At 36.2% G+C, this 17,543-nt stretch overlaps 1 protein-coding gene across 11 annotated transcripts in view; it reads left to right on the forward strand.

Annotated features, from left to right (window-relative positions):
* KDM4C (lysine demethylase 4C) overlaps window positions 1–17,543 on the forward strand; it is a 431,545-nt gene that overhangs the window by 141,694 nt on the left and 272,308 nt on the right. Inside the window, exon 10 of one of the 11 annotated variants that reach the window (XM_042965107.1) lies at window positions 6,570–8,436. The exons of the other annotated variants lie outside the window; for them this stretch is intronic. Coding sequence (XP_042821041.1) covers window positions 6,570–6,611 — 42 coding nt within the window. The 3' untranslated portion in view covers window positions 6,612–8,436. Of the gene's footprint in view, window positions 1–6,569; window positions 8,437–17,543 lie in introns of those variants that run through there. 11 annotated transcript variants of the gene reach the window in all.

Consider the following 17,543-nt stretch of genomic DNA (forward strand, 5'->3'; position numbering starts at 1 on the left):
CCCTGACCATCATAATTAATGCTGAATCCTGAGCCCTAAAACGTTTAGTTTGAGTAAGTATGACCAAGATATCTTACTAGATAAATTGCTGTTCTTAGATTTGTGCATACATTTGCTTTATACAGTAAATGTCCATGGAGTACGTCTTAGAAGGTATTTCTGTGGTATAGTCTCTTTATGATCAATTCATTGTGTGTTTTTGCTCAATTACTATACAGATGTGTTTTCTGGTGCTCTTGAGGTGAACTGTGTCTGTGACAAAGCTAAATCAGTTTGTGATTTATTCAGCCACTCAGTGCTGGATTGATAAATGTTGGTGCTGAGCACAGATTCTTGTTCAGTTCCTGTTAAACTTTACTTTTTGTTGGTACTGGAGATCTGCCAGTCAGACAGCATATGTGAAAATGAAGAAAAGGAGTTGGAAATTCAGATCTATATTACTGAAAGTATGCACTCTTTGAATTGTGCAGTGGAGAAACTAAAGTCCATACTCAATTACCAAATAACTGATGTGGTTACGTATCAAGAAAATTTGGACTGTGCAATCCACTGTGTTTTCAAAGAAACATTTTGAGGTTGGGAAGTTTATAAACTTAGAGTTTCAATGGCCACATGAAAAGTTTAGTTTTATTATTAGACTTAAATAATGTAGTTTGTGTTGATTTCATTATAAGAGAGCTTTTTCCTCCTCCCAGCCTTCCCCCCGTCCCCCCTTTATTTTCTCCATTTACCTTCTGGAACTTATTGACATACTAACAGATTGAATCCAGTGTATTTTCTTAGACTTTCTAATTACTCAGCTTTGAAGTAAATGAATGGTGTTTCTTATTTATGAAACTCCACAGGAAGAAGCCAAATAGGCACAACAATGGAAAGAATTTTTTTCAGTGGATGTCATGAGTCCAGCTCCCAGCTGCCTGTTGTCTCAGTCACTCAATAGAATCTAGGGACAAAGTGATCCTCAGTGAGTAAATTAGCAGTTCTAGGCCTTCTGCTTCAGTGGATTTCTCTGAAGCAAAGACAGAGAAAATGTTTCTCTGCCTGCCATTCCCAGATGTAATAGCTATGAAACCAAACCCATGCCAAGTACAATGGTCTTGACTTGAGTCAAAAGCTGGGAAACCAAAGGGTAAGGAAACTACAGTCTTGGGGAAATAGAAATTGGACACAGAGGGAAATGGATGTTCAACAGAAAGTCAAAGCGCAACTGTAGATTATCCGTTCATGCACTTAGCTACACATTTAACAGAGGGTGATAGACTTTTGGGACTGAGCAGTTTGCAAGGGGGGAAAAGCTTATTAAAAATCAATTTCAGTCCATAGATCTATGGTTTTACAAAACGTGTGTGGAGATGTGCAGACAGTAGAGTATGTGCTTCAGTAAATTTAACAGGAAGGAACCTGATGATAGCTAGGGTGTTTGTGGTTGTGTTGTTCATTAATAAACATTCAGAATAAATTTATAGCTAAGTGAAAGGAGGAAAAAGTTTGCCTATTTATGCCATTTGTATGTTATGGCTTAAGCCCAAAGCAGAACTAATCATTGGAGTTGTATGGATTACTGAACACAAATGAGGAAGGTTGAACTTCAAGGAAATGTGCTATTTATAGAGTTATTTGTATATTCAGTTGGGGATTCAGTGGTATAAAGGAAGAGTCGTATAAAGAGGAAAGATCACTGGGATGCTGTATGGTTGTAAGTGTGTTATTCTTAGGGTTACATGCTCACAATTTTTGTGAGCTTTCGATGGTTTTTTAATGGAGGGTGAATATTTTTAAATAGTTAAAAACGTGAATACTCAGTGTTTTTCACGAATATATAATGTGCATTTTTCCCTCTGTATAGGTTTAGCTTTCAGTTTTTAATTATTTCTCTTTGAGTCACTGAAAAGTGTTGGCAGTACATATTTTTACAAATACATTACATAATTTGGATTGTTATTGTGTACAGTTGTAGACTCATGTGAGCTTTAAAATCAAGTTGCTTCTAAATGTTAGTTTGCAGAAATAAAAACTATGCGTATGCTGCAGAGTATTTATTATGTGTGATGTGTATTTTATTTCCTGGAAACAGTATCGGATTTATGACTTAGGTCAAGGATTCTAAAACCGTTCTTGTGGCCAGTTCCACAAGGATATTTATAGTACTGCTCTCATTACACTAGTGTGAAAATATTGTTACTAGGGGTGACTAGATTTTTAGAACATCTCTACTGTATAGCTGTTAAAAACAATGGGGTAAATCTATATGTACTGATGTGACAAAGATCTTCACAATATATTATAAAGTAAAAATCAAAGTGACAAGTATATTCTATAGTGTGAAGCTATCTTTAAAAAAACCATTTTTTAAACTATCCTAAGAATATGTAAATAGAAAAAGAAATGGAAGGATACAAACGGTTAATTATGATGGCCTATAGCCAGTGGAATGAATTTGGGATTTATAATGCAGGGACCCTCACCTCTTATGCACTCTACTTCTGTGTTGGTGGAATTTTTTTTTTCAAGGCTGTTTTTATGTCTTACTCTGTGCTTTTTAAAATCCAGTAAAATTATTTTTATAGTTTTCAAGAGTGTTTATATAGAGAGGTCTAAACTAATGTATAAGTATGTTTTATAGGCACAGGATAGAGATGTTCTGAAATTTATGTTCTTTAAGATATTTAGTTTGTAACCAAAATTTCATTATAGGGGAGGAGAGTAATATATGTGTCTATACATGCTCAGAGTACTTTTAAAGCATTTAAAAGTTTATCTTGTGGTTACTAATTGATCTCTGATTGAGGTAATATTCCTTATTGAATCTAAAATGTAAATAAACAGCATTGACATACATTATTCAAAAAATTGCTGAAAGAATTAAAGTGGAAATTTGCTTTGAAACTATTTGCAGATTGAATATAATGTTCTGTATTTGTTGTAGTAAAAGAGCCTGAAATTGCATATTGGCTTTTGCTAAAACATGTACAGTGTGTGTGTTTATCATTCCCATATACTCAAAACTCACTATTAGACTCTGTAAATTGTATCATGGACAGTGGTGCTTAAATATTAATGTATTTCATTACTTTTGTTCTCAAATTTGAGATTCATGGACAGTGTGTTATCATTAGCCAGCAGATGGCAGTGTCTCTGCACAAATTCTTTTCCTGCAAAGTCTTTTGACAGGAGTGGGTTGCCCTCATAGCATTTGACCTAATTTGACAAATGGAGTCATTGAAGATATTCATTGATTATAAATTTGTAACTGATATGTTTTATATGGAATAGAAGGTGGTAAAAATGAATGTAACTTAGGATAGTGAGTGATATTTGTAATATTGTTTATATTCCTCCTAGATTAGTTGTTTCTTGAAATGCTCATTTTATGTATAGGAAGTGTGTGCAGTTAGCCTAAAATATCATCAAATTGAAGTGCTTTTCCTTGTGAAATAAATGTATAATGTACCTAAGTCTATTGCAAGCTGTTCATGGATTTGGTCCCTATATGTTGTTATATAGTGTGGTTGCTGGGCAAAGGAGCAATGTGTGCTCATATACATACATAGTGCAAAAATAAAGTAAAATTTATTGGCAGAAATTTACGAGCTTATAAGTAGCAGTATGTGCAAGATCTCCCAGGTCTTATTCTTCCACAGTGAGGTGGATTTGAATGGGGTATAGCTGGGAAAGGGCTTCCATTGAAGGATCCAACCTAGATCCTGTCATGTCATTATCCTCTTATTTACAAGGAAATGGAGGCAGAACATATCCATGAGCTTCCTGGGTGAGGAGGTAGTCTTTTTAGAAATGGGAGCTTCTACTAAACATTTAGGGAGAGAGTATTCTCCTGAGTGCAGACCTGCTGAACTAGCTCTTTGCTAAGCTTTTTGGAAAGTGAAGGTAAGGAGCTTAACTGGGGACAGTAAGTGGCATTTACTTGTGAAGAAAAAAACACTTAATTTAGATTGCCTGAGCTTGAAACCTTGGTAGGCCACTTACAGGTAGTATCATTTTAGGCAAGAGATATATAAGTTGGTATAATAATACTACATTATAGGCTAGTTGTAAGGACTGAAGGAGGTAATTATTATAAGTTACTGGATTAATGACTGCTACACGGCATGCAATAAGTTTTTCTTCTCTCTCTCATGAGGTGTTGACATTTATAAATTTTAAAAGCAATTTGGGATCCCTATTATGACAAATTGTGCTGTGGCAGTACGTCAGTGCATTCCTGCATTTTGCTTCCCAGACGTGCCCTAGGAACTAGTTGTAAGCCAAGATGCCTTGTTTTGTGATGACACTTTTGGTGGGTGCAGTTCTGATATACTATCATTATTGGACAGGTACCAGTGAAACACATACCAGCCATGCTGTCAACTACTTCAGAATAAACTGTGGAGGTACCCAATGTGGGAATGCATTCTTATCATCTGGGTTCTGAGGGACTTTAAATAGGTCAAAATATTTATTCTTTGGTTTTCATTTGGGCTGAGTCCAGAGCATACTAAAGGATTCTAGTATTGGAATAAATTTTTTATTGAGTTAGTCATTTAAGAGAGATAGAAACTGTACTACTGGGAGAAAAATTCAAATGCTGAGACAGCTGTTCTAAAATATCCCTTGTTTTGTTCTTTTTTTTTTTTTTAACTGACCTCCTTTGTAAAATAAAACAAGAACATGAAACATTTTGAAAATGCAAAAAGCTACTTGAAGGTGTTTGTAAGTAAAAAATGTAATTATTTAATTTGCTGTATATGTACATGCAAAGGAAAAGAGTTTGCTCTTGGTCCAACTCTAGCTTTGCATTTGTGGAAGCATGTCCTTGATTTTGTGGCTATGGCTAAAAGAGCAGATATACATATACAGGTGGGGAAGAGAGGATGGAGTGGTGCAAAGATCAACACTTGCTCTCTCTACTGTGGATCAAAAAGGCTTGAGAGTTCAATCAACACATTTCTTTACTCCTGCAGCTCATTAATCTGGCCATGTCATAACTATCTGATCTAGCATAGCACACCGATTGGCATTGGTGTATATTAGGGATAGAATTTTTATTTTACAAATTCAAGATATTCAGTAGTGGCCATGAAAAATCAGATGGATCTTTGCCACCATCAGATGTTTCAAAGATTTCTTCTATTAAATGCTGTGTCCAAAATTATAGAATGCTCTTCAATTTTTTTGCATAAAAATAAAATAATACACCTTAAATATATATAATTTTAAGTAAAAATATAAACATGTAAATAAAAATGAGGTGAAACACCTTGGGAAAATTATATAAGATGAAATAGCAATATAAATTAAAGTAGAATAAAAAGCCTTTGGAATAAAATAAATTATTTTCTGAATTATTTCAGAAAATAATAAATTAAAACACAGGGGTGCTTGGCTGGCTCAGTCAGTAGAGCATGTGACTTTTGATCTTGGGGTTGTAAGTTTGAGCCCCATGTTAGGTGTAGAGACTAGTTAAAAATAAGATCTTAAAAAAATTTAAAACTCAAAAGTATGTTTTCATTTGTATTTTTAATATAGCACTAAGTCATTTAGTGAAGAGTAGCTAAGAATGTGCTCACATTTTAAAAACGTCAGTAGTTTAGGGTACATTTGACAGAGCGAAAGAGGGTGAAGATGGATGGCAAGAAAGGGGAAATGAGATTTCTGTCACATCAAAACAAAATTTTATATAGCAGAAATAATTCATGTAAAACATAATGAAAGACAATGTAAGATAATATTTATTTGATCCTTGGGTTGAGGAGGGTTTTTCCAAGGGGGATACCATTGGTGGATACCATGAAGGAAAAGACTGTGAGATTTGAACTGCATTTGGAAAAACTGCAAACTAAATAAACAAGTACTACTTGCATACCACTTGCGTTACATGAAAAAACAGTGGGTTACTATCCTTATTAGGCTGTAGTTGTAATTAATTCCTAAATGTTACTTAATAGCAAATTAGTTGAAAACATATTTAGTCAAATATTGATATAATTTAGGGCAGAATGTAAAATTTACAAGAATATTTAAAATAAAGCTGGATATTTTAAGGAAATTTGGTACTTCTGAGATGCTGGTTGGCACTTTTCGATGTCATGAGACTATGAGTGTTTCTCTGCCATTAGGTGTACTTTAGTGGTCAGGTTTGAGAAGCATTGCCACTTGAATATATAAAGAACTGCTGAGTCTTAATTCATTAGTAATTACAATGGCTAGTATCCAATGAGTCTTTATTTTGTGTCAGGTATAAAACTTCACTTATGCTAATTCATCTAATTTTTACAACTGTTGTATAAGATAGGTAGTATTACTACCCCCATCTTACAAGGAGAAATGGGTGCAGTTGAGATTCAGTCCACATTTAAAGTAGAAAAACTGGGTAAAAGGCAATTCATCAAAGAAGAAATATAGTAAGCTAATAATCACATAATAATCACATTAAGGTCACATAACCTTAATCTAATCTTGTTAGTCATAGGAGTGCAAAAAGGTGAGTGCTGTTTCTAACCTCTCACTGGCTAAGGAGACAAATGAAAACATCCACTGTTGTTAATGCCTATGCAAATTAATACAATCTACAGGATGCCCACGCCATCATCCTTGGAAATAAATGTGTCCTGTGACCATGCAATCTACATCTGGGAATTTGTCCTGTGGAAAACATGAGAAAGTTGCATGAAGGCATATTTATTTGGATAGTCCTTACAGTGTTGATTATGAAACTTGAAAAATTGGTAGTAAGTAAATGTCCAACACTCTGGGATGGTTGAATAAATTACAGGACATCCATGATGTGCTGATCAGCATGAAAAATGACGCAGGTGTGTAAGTATCAATATAGGCAGGCATTTATAATATACTGTCAAGGATTAAAAGCTTGTTACAAAATAGGATGTTTTCCTTTTTATGTTTGAAAGTACACATGCATTCTGAATTATAGAAAGGTATTCATTAAATTTTAACATCATCATCTTTGACAGGATTGCAGTTTTCTTTATTATTTCTCCAGCAACTGAGTATTACATGCACAGTTAAAAAATTATGTTTGTTTTTAAAAAGAACTGTCTTATTGTATCTTGCATGTAGTTATGGATTTCAGAGTACTGAATTTACTTAAAATTAAGTGTACATCTGTTGGTGAAGTGCTTTTAAAATGGAGGCAAAAAGGCAAGAGCAGTAGCTTCAGAAAATATCCAAGATGAAGAATTTGATAGATCAGGGTATACATACTTGACTAGATTTGAGGCTTTGGGTAAATTACTTGTTTTCAGCTTCAAAGAGGAGTGTAAATATCAATAATCCCTGAGTGCATATAACTGTATATAATATCTGGAGTGATGACTGTGAGCTGGTAAGTTAATGATTTTGATGTATTGCATATCCTGATTAAGAAAGTAAATAAGTCTATTAGGGAATTTTAGAATTAATAGTGTCAAATAGTTGAAAGTCATGCCCATTCTTCTCATGGTACATTTTACTTCCTACCTGTGCTAGGTAAATCAGGTATGTTTAGTAATGTTAGTAGTTGTATACAGATGTTCATACTTCAAGCAAAAGCAAGGATTTGACAAATGTCCTGGATCTCTAAAATAATTTATTAGATCTTGGGTTCCTAATTAAAAAAAAAAATTGTTGTTGTTGTGGAGGTTTTTTTTTTTGAGGTATTTGAAAAATGTTCATAAATATATGAAACTGCTTGACCTAGCTGGCTGCTTCTGGTCATGCATAGGCTCACAGCGGCTGAGGGAGGGAGGTGGCAGGGGCTGGACACTGTCCCTGGAGAAAGGAAACCTCAACCCAACCCAAACCCCTCTCTCCAGCTCTGAGCTTTTAAGTGCTGTGACTCTTCTTCAGTGTCTCTTCCCAGCTTTTGTTGGGGCTCTGGATCAGGTTTCTAGTGTAAAAGTCTGTGAATGAGTAAGGTGGGAACCTGGTCCTGAAATTCCGTGTCAGCTGATCCTTCTTTTTTCCAGGTTTTCCTCAGGAAATTGGGACAGGATGGGCAGGTGAAAGGTGACCTTTGAGAATAGGTTTTCTCAAGGTGCATGCAGCGTGGGGAAGGGACTGCACCATGCTTTCCTGTGACCTGTCAGCCTTATTCCTCCTCCAACCCCACTCACTCCAACTCTTCCTTTCTTGCCATCTCTCACTTCTTTATAGCCATTTTCCAAGAATTGTGCCACTTCTTCCCCATTTGATGAACACTGTGTACTGTGAGTCTCAGCTGTGGCAGGCAGCATTCTTGACCCCTCACGTGCAGGTTAATAGGCCTCCTGTCTGTCTTCTGGGGTTGTTCTGCAGAGTACATGGGAACATTTAGTGCTTGCACTCCTTGCACTGCCCTGTGAGCTACTGTTCTCTGAGGAAGAGTTATAGGAGCCCTGGCCATCCTAGAATTCACTGCAGAAGGAACACAGATACCATAGCCAAACACAGCAGATCAAAACAGAAAAACTTTAATATATGTGAATGGAGTATGTTGAAGGTACAGAAAACCCATGTACAAGATTGGCCCCTTTTCTAGCTGAAGGGTAATAGGCTTGGGCATAAGCTTATCAGTAGACTGTAAGGAGAGATAGATTGTGTATATGTACAGCTTTGTGTGGTAACTAATTTTTGTTTTGCAGTAGTCCAAAGACATTTCTCTTTAGGAGAGGAGGTGTTTCTTTCCTATTAATTTGATTCTAACCAGGATAACATGTAGTAGTACCTTCCAAACTGGTAGTTGCCCTCAGAGGTATATGTGTATATTCCCTGTGAATTATAGTGGTATTCTTACCTTTCTTTTTGTACTAATTTTGATATAGAAATAAGAAGGAAAGAATACATGTTCTCACCAACATTTCTACTATTGATGTTTCAAGAATTATGAATTCTGTTTTTGGACTTTTTTCATATGATAACTTTCTATATTATTGCAAACCAGTGGATATTTTCAGTATGTTGAGAAATTTAACAAAACAAAAATAAAAAACAAAATACTAGCTATTTCAGTCCTTCCTCTGAAAAGAAATGGAATGTGAAGGTTGAAATGCTTGAGATACAACTTTAGTTCAGTAACTGACAGTTTAACTTCTCTGTTTTCAAATAAACAAAACATCAGCACTCATACTGGGAAAAATAAATGTACAGATTTCTTAGTAGGTAATATAGTTTGATTGTATTCTTTTAAAATTAGCTGCCCAAGGATATGAATTGAAAAATAAAAATTCTGGCATGAAAATGTTTCCCTAGTATTAAAATTTAAATGCAAGCAAATTGGTTTAAAACTTTAAAAACACACACACAACTGTTTAGGTATTCTTAAAGCATATTGTGAAACACACATTTATTGTAATGTAATGCAACATTTGTGGAATCTAATGAACTGTCTTAGGCTCAAGTTTGCAAAATGGATTTTTATGAAGCATATTCGTTTTTAGTCCATGCTTTGTGCTAACTGGGGAAGAATACATGTCATATTCAAAGTGCTTTCCAGTGGGATTGGTGAGAGGCAGGTAATTATTTGGCACCTCCTCATGAAGGTGTGGGTCAGTGGCCGTAACCTTCCCTTGTGGGTGGGCAGAGCTGTCTCACTTCTGAAGGTGCCCTGACAACCTGCCTGTCTGCCTGTCTGCCTTCCTTCCTGTCTTCTTTTCTTCCTTTCCTTCCTTCTTATCAGTGAAGCTAACACTTGGGGAAAATTGGGCAACTTTTACTTTATTATGATAATGTTTATAAACAGAATTGTTAAATTCCCATATGAAAATTTATACAGTTACTACTAAAAACAAATGACTGTATCTGACATGCCCTGAGGCCAGCTGATGTCCAGTTTGTGCAATATTCAATTTAACATATTACTTGTTGAATGTAGGAAAAAAAGATAGCATAATAGTTGTGTACAGGTAATAAATTAAAGGTCAGGATGCTAAGAACTCTTTTAGGAGCAACCACACTTTCTCCTTTTCTATTTGAATTTTATCCCATTGTCTTTATTTGCAGTTCAGAACCCAGTTCTTATCTTTGTTTATAACATTTCTAATTTTCCTATTCCAAGTAGGTTTGTCTAAGAAAGTGAGAAAAGAGTATATTATTCCCTGGTCCCTTGTAATAATACCCTTATGATGTGCCATATACTTTTGGTAAAATTAATGTTTATAATGAGGAATGAAGAGGTATTGGACTAATTTATGGCTGCTTTTTGACATTAAAAAAACATAAGAATTATTCAGATTTCTTTGGGTATGTTTTTGATTTTGCTAACATATTTTTCTATGTTGTAAGGATTTTTACGTATGAGAATGGGCCACAGATATGAAATTTTGGAGTTAATTTAACTTTGTTTTCAAAATTAACATTCTGAAAGTACCTAGAATGGTAGAATTATGAAGTACTTTTTAGTTTGGGAAAGTTACAAGCTTTTTTACTGCTTTTAGGATATATCGTGTTATTAATTTACTAGAATGCATCATCTTTTATTTTTTCTTGTGGCCCAAAATATGCAAGAGGCACATAATCTGTTCCTGATGTTTAGATTTTGCAAAATAAGTATTCTCTTATCCTTCTATGAGCATGTATTAGGTTCTTCACATCTTCATGAGGGGTTAGGGGATTGCATAGTAAAAGGGATAGGAAAAAAAAGAAAGTGACCTTCCTCTGAAGCCATCCTGTTTAGTGTATTCTTTTAGCTACCAGCATGATGAAGGACTGGAGATGCTTGTCACTCTGAGGTTGGGGGTTAAATTCCCTTTCAATTCAAAAGAGATAGAAAATGATTGTGATAGTATAGTCATTAAGAAGTGATTGTCCTCATTGTATTTGGCATTTTTTTATGCTGTTTCATTGCCAAGATTTGATTGTTTTTAACTCTTAGGAAAACAACAGTATTTGGGGAAAAGCCATTTGTCTCTCTCAACAATAAAGAGACTTCTTGATTTTGTTTTTCTTTCTTCGACTGGTGCAGCAACTTATATACCTTCCTTGGACCTCATTGTAGCTTTAAGCATAGTAGGTATACATTGCATCAAAGATTATAGCTCTCGAAGAAAAAGGAAGGAAAGGGCCAGTTAAACATGTCCAGTTTCCATTGTAAGCTGTTGGTTAATAGAGCTAACGTTATCAGCTTGTGTTAGTGACAGGATCTATGCTAGGTGTGAGAAGCTCACAGATACTTTTTTAGCATTTGAATATGCAACAGTCTGGATTGTTTATCGCTGATTAATGCTGTAACAAAGGTACAAGGTAATATGGGAGTACTAGCTGGGGAAAGTTTAATTCCAACATGGCAAAGATCTGAAATGTTTTGTGAAAGAGCTGATATTTGAACTGGTGGAGATTGGATGGGGTTTTTCAAGTACTGGTTCATAATTTGGTGTCTGAAAGAGGGAATCAGCAGCTTGAGTAAAGTCATGGAGGCAAAACATGGTAGGATGTTTTTGACAATTGTCTCTGTGTGGTTTGAGATGTAGTACTTTTGTAATGGTAGGTATAGCTAGGCTATGAAATAACTTGAATGCTATATAGAGAAATTGGGACCTTTTAATTCTGTAATGTGGAGCCATTGACTGTTTTTGAGAAGAGGTTCAATAAACCCTTTATAAAACACAGTGGTGAAAATACAACAATAGGTATGTTTACAATTTTAATGTTTTTTTCTAGTTTTTGGCTAGTTCTTTTGACCAAATAAAGTTTTTGACATTTAGTCAGGAAAGTTCCAGTTACATGCAAGGTAATTTATATATGGGAATAAAGTATGAATAAAGCCAGGTCTGGCCCATGAAGAGCCTTTAGCAGGATGTTTCATTTTATTTCTATTTTAAGAATTGAATATTGCATACTTATTAAGAAGACTGTGTCTTCCAAAATAAGAGTGCTTTTAGAAACAGACCCATAAATACAGAGAACAAACTGGTGGTTGCCCGATGAGAGGACCAGTAGGAGGATGGGCAAAATGGGTGAAGGGGAGTGGGAGACACAGGCTTCCAGGTATGGAATGAATAAGTCATGGGTATGAAAGGAACAGCATAGGGAATATAGTCAATGGTATTATCATGGCTTGTATGGTGATGGATGGTCGTTACATTTGTGGCTACCATAGCGCAATATATAGAGTTGTCAAATCACCATGTTGTATATCTGAAACTAATGTAATAGCATTTGTCAACTACACTTCAACTAAAAATAAACAAAATAAGTCTGTATTTTTAAGAAATTTTGATCATCTTTGAATATTTTCCTTTTTGGCCAAATAACTTTAAAGCAGTGTGTTTTCCTATACTTGGTGGATGGCCATATGATTGAAGATTACAGTGGAGACATCCTAGTTCCATTTATTTTTCTCTCTCATTTTTGGGATATATTACAAATGGGATATTCATGTTTCACACATTAGAGATTAGTTAGATCATCAAGCTTTTTGTTTGTTTAGTGCAAGAGGTTTAAATCATTTACTGTATGTTTGGGAAGACCTTTATCTCTCCTTCTATTCTAAATGATAAATCATTTACTGTAATATGAACTATTTTCATTGGCTGTAGTGACTTGGAGATGTCAGAGATTAGGCATGAAGTGAAGGATTATGAATGTTCAGAGGAAGACTATGAGTATGTTCAGAAAGGCCTGGGCAAATCATTGTTGTGTAGCTCCTGCCTTGACTTCCTCTCTTCCAGTGATCTTGTCCCCGCCTGACCTCAGTCATTCTTGTGGTCTTAATATTTGCACTGTCTTCCTATTCCCAGCTTTAGGCATCTCATCCTGTGACATCCATCCCTTGTCTCTTCAGTTCATTCCTTCTACTACCCCAACTCCAGCATACCCTTGAACCCCAGCAGGCAGTGAAATCCATTGATCCTACTTTTCATGGTTGCTCATCTTCTTCATGCTCTCACTTCCTCCTCAGCAGGTTATATCCTATCATTGTCATCTTTCTCTTGGTTACACGGCATAGGTCTTCTCTCACTTTGTCATATCCCCTTCTGGTTCTGCTCATGTATCTCTCTGCTCTCCATGTTTGTCCCCTATGCAGTCAGCTGTGACTGCGGACAAGCACACAGCCATCCCAACTGCTCTTCCCAGATCCAAGACCTCAGGTTGGCATTTTACAATGCCTGGCAGTCCAGGCATATATCCTAGTTCCCCTCTTGTCTCCATCCTCATTTTCTGCTAAATGCCTTGCTTCGTATTTCAGTGAAAAAGTAGAGAACTTCCACAGATTTCCACCAGCACTCCTACCTGCCCACTAGCATTAGGGCCAATATCCTCGATCTCCTGCTGTATTACTTTGGATAAATTGTTTATCCTTCTGTTTGAGGCCACTTGTGCACTTGACCCCAGCCCCTCTTATACCTTCAAGAACATTGCTTCAACAGTTCCTCACTCTTGTTCCTGAATTGTCAGTTTTCTCTTCACCACTGAATCATTCTCATCATCATACAAGCTGTTGTCTCTTTATCAGAAAGACTCATAATCCCTCTTCTCATCATACATTTTAACCCCTTTTCTTTGCTCCTCTTTTTAACAGTACTCTTTTTTTAAAAGTTTGTTCAAAGAGAGAGAAAGAGTGAGAGAGCAAGAGGGGGATGGGCAGAGAGAGAGGGAGGGAGAATCCCACCAACTGTGAGATCATGATCTGAGCTGAAATCAAGAGTCAGACGCTCAACTGACTGAGCCACCCAGGCACCCCAACAGGTCTCTTTAAAGGAATTATATATATTTGCTCATTCAATTTCATTTTTTCCCATTATCTCTTTAACTACTGCACTCTTTAATCCTCTCCATGTTCTAAGAACTGTTTTTGTCAAAAGCCCTTGAAGCATCTTCTTCCCTTGGTTTCTGAGGACACTGCATATTTTTGATTTCCCTCCATGTTATCCAGCTTTTTCTTCTCAGTCTCTTTTGTTGGTTTCTTCTGTCTCTGAAACATCATAACATTGGAGAACTCTAGGGCTCAGTACTTAGGTTTTTCTCTTTTGTCTATACTTGCTCCCTTAGGATTGAATTCAGCCTTATAATTAAAAAAATTTTTTTTAACGTTTATTTATTTTTGAGACAGAAAGAGACAGAGCATGAATGGGGGAGGGGCAGAGAGAGAGGGAGACACAGAATCGGAAGCAGAAGCCTTATAATTTTAAATATCATCCCTATGCTGATGATTGCTGACTACTGATTTTATACCTCTAGCCTGGACTTTCCCTCTGAACCCACACACTCCTGCCAAGTAATCAAGCTGATTACTGCACTTAGATGTCTAATAGGCTTTGCAGAATTAAATAAATCCAGTAACTGCTCTTCAGGGTTTCTACATCTCATTTAATCACAACTCTATTCCTCTAGTTGCTCAGACCCAAAACTCTGGAGTCTTTATTGATGTCTCTCTTTCTCTTTAATTTCACATCCATTATCTCCACAATTCTCCACCTTCTAAATCTATCTGAAAGTGACTACTTCTCACTACTCTCACCACTACTACTCTGGTCCAACCACTATTATCACCAATCTGCACTATCCCAGGAACTCTCAAACTCTCCCTGCTTCTGTTGATTCTTTTTTTTTTTTAATTTAATTTAATTTTTTCTTTAATTTACATCCAAATTAGTTAGCATACAGTGCAACAATGATTTCAGGAGTAGATTCCTTAGTGCCCCTTACCCATTTAGCCCATCCCCCCTCCCACAACCCCTCCAGTAACTCTCAGTTTGTTCTCCATATTTATGAGTCTCTTCTGTTTTGCCCCCCTCCCTGTTTTTATATTACTTTTGTTTCCCTTCCCTTATGTTCCTCTGTTTTGTCTCCTAAAGTCCTCATATGAGTGAAGTAATATGATTTTTGTCTTTTTCTGACTAATTTCACTTCTGCTCCTGTCGATTCTTAATTTAGAGGCCAGAGGGATGCCTTTAAAATCTTTGTTCATATTACACACTTCTATGCTTAAAATCCCTTTTCAATGACTTCCCATCTTGCTTATATTAATATTTAAAGATATCAGGTACACAAATGCTACATGATCACTCTTCAGCCAGCATACATTGTCTCCAGACACAGACACTCCTTATCTTTCTGACTCCTCTACTACCTCTCTGCTGCTTGACCATTAAGCCCCATGCTTCTTCCCTGATGCCCCTGGATTCTAAGATTCCTTTGCTAGAAATGCCCCCATTCCACATAGCTTGTTCTTTCACTTCCTTGAAGTATTAACTCAAATGTCACATTTTCACTGAAACTTAAATTGGAATCTTCTCCACAATCCCTTTTCTCCCTTACTAGTGTTATTTTTCTCCTTAGCACTTTATCATTTGACATGCCCTTTTGCTCATTTATTTATTTTTTGTGTGTCTTCCCCAACTTGAACATAAGCTCTATGGAAGTAGGATTTTTTATCTGTCTTATTCACACCTGTATCCTCAGTACCTAACACCATAACTTGGACATAGTATGTACTTAGTAAATAGTTACTGAATGAATGATTACAGTGACAAAATAAATGGTGAATATCTTAATCTACCACAAGTTAGCCCAATCTTAGCTGAAGCTGGTAAGTTTTTGTGAATGTCCATCCAATCTCAACTTTTACTTTTTGTTTTATAACTAACATTGAATATTTCTAATTTCTGTTGCCTTCAAAGAGTGCCCTTCACCAATGTCCAGGGCATGTGGTTAGAACTATTATAGTTAGGATCATAAGTAAAATGACCATTTTGCACTATTCCCTACAATAAGTTCTATATTACATTTATCAAAGTATAGCTCTCATTTGCTATGAAAATAAGGGGTAGAATTCCTGGAAATAGTTAGCTAACATCTTCAATCAATAAGCTTTCAACATTTCCAGAAGTGAAATTTAAAAATCTTGGTCAGATCTTTTCACTGGCAGCAATCATTGAACTTCAGCCTGAAATAATAAATGGGATGCTTGGCTCTCCTTCCCAGGTTCTAGCCACTTGAACTGTGCACTAGCTACAGAAATGGATAGTATATTAGATTTATTTCCAAAGTGATATTTCTATATTAACTTAAAAGATGTCATAGGAAGATTTCTCAATAAATCCTCTTATTTCTTGTTTTATCTTATGCTTTAGATTCTCAGGTATGACTTTTCTTCTCTGCAAATCAGTCTATTTTATGGGTATTTATTTGGCAAAGCCTGTGTGATTTAATATTTTTACTCTGTACTAGGTTTGGAAAGTGTTGCCCCCTCCCCTTGTACCTGGTGACCAAGATTATAGTTACATAATAGCTCTTTCATTACCATATACAGAGCATTTGAATCAGATTCTTAAAATCTTTTAGAACTTCTTCAAAAAGTGTTGCACTGATGCTGTATCTGACTCTTCTTTCTGATGAATGTGACCAAGAGTTAGGCTAGCAGTGTGGTTCTACCTGTGGTTTTATTGAAGTGTTTTTTCCTTTGTGATGTTGGATTATTTACACTGATCTTATAGTTTATTGAGTGGTTGGTTATCTTCCAAGTGCAGTTGGAATCTCTATAGTCCCCATATTCATTCACACTAATCTCTATGGTTAGAGTTTAGAGTTCAGATGTATATTGTTAGTGAATTGTATTATTGGGTTATGTGAATGAGTGAATGAGTGATTACAGTGGCTGAAGGAAGGATGCAAATTTTAACCTTCTATTGGATTCCAAGAAATGTCTTCTTGAGTTTATGTGTTAGGGAGCCATCAGGTGACTGAGCATAGTCAGAATAGCCAAACATTGTGGGCAAGTTCTGAGTCTTGTGGACTTTGGTATCTCACCCACTTGCTTATAATTAATGACCAAAGAAAAAGATGTTTATATAACCATATTGAATGGTTCTTTATCTTTGTTGTTGGTTTTTTCAAATGCTTTCTGTGTCAATGACTACAGAATCCACAATTGTCTGGTTAGGGGCAGGGAATGAAAAGGGTACCACTTTGTCTTCCCAGGCATGTCAGTTTTTATTCTATTTGTAGGAAAAATAGGAGTCCTAGAAGAAAGGGGTGCTTGTGCCTGCTCTATCCTTGCAGGTGGGGCATGCGACTCTTCCTCTGATATTTGGAAATTTCTTGGGAATTTTGGGGAACATTTCTCAGCATGTCTCCCTCAGGTGCCTTAGGCAAGACCGTGTTTCCTTCTCACCAGTCTCAGATTTGGTAATCTAGAACCCTCTTTCAGATAGCTGCTGACTTTCTCCTTTTTTTTTTTTTTGAAAAATCAAGCTATGGTTTATATTTAAATGCAAAATCACAACATATAGATGCTTGAGCTTTTGTTTGTTTTAATTCATCCTGACCAAGTGTGGGAACTAGTTTGATACACTGTATAGTGTTGATGTTGGATGGCTTGTATTTGTGCCTCCAGGTCTGTTTTGCACAGGTCTCCACCCTGCTTTCTGCCCAGGGTTGCTGGTGACAATCACCATGGACTCTGTAGCCCTCTGGCTTCTAGTTGGATGAAGGCATTGGGAGTAGGCAGGAGGGTAGGGCTGAGAGTGGGATGGGGAGGGGAGCAGAATGAGGGTGCAATCACAGCAGTTGCTTCAGGCCATCCTCCCAGGTAGTCTCCTTCTGGATTCTGGTTATTACCTTCTCAAGTATTG

Source organism: Panthera tigris, chromosome D4, assembly GCF_018350195.1.
Source record: "Panthera tigris isolate Pti1 chromosome D4, P.tigris_Pti1_mat1.1, whole genome shotgun sequence".
In the NCBI taxonomy this organism is placed as follows: domain Eukaryota; kingdom Metazoa; phylum Chordata; class Mammalia; order Carnivora; family Felidae; genus Panthera; species Panthera tigris.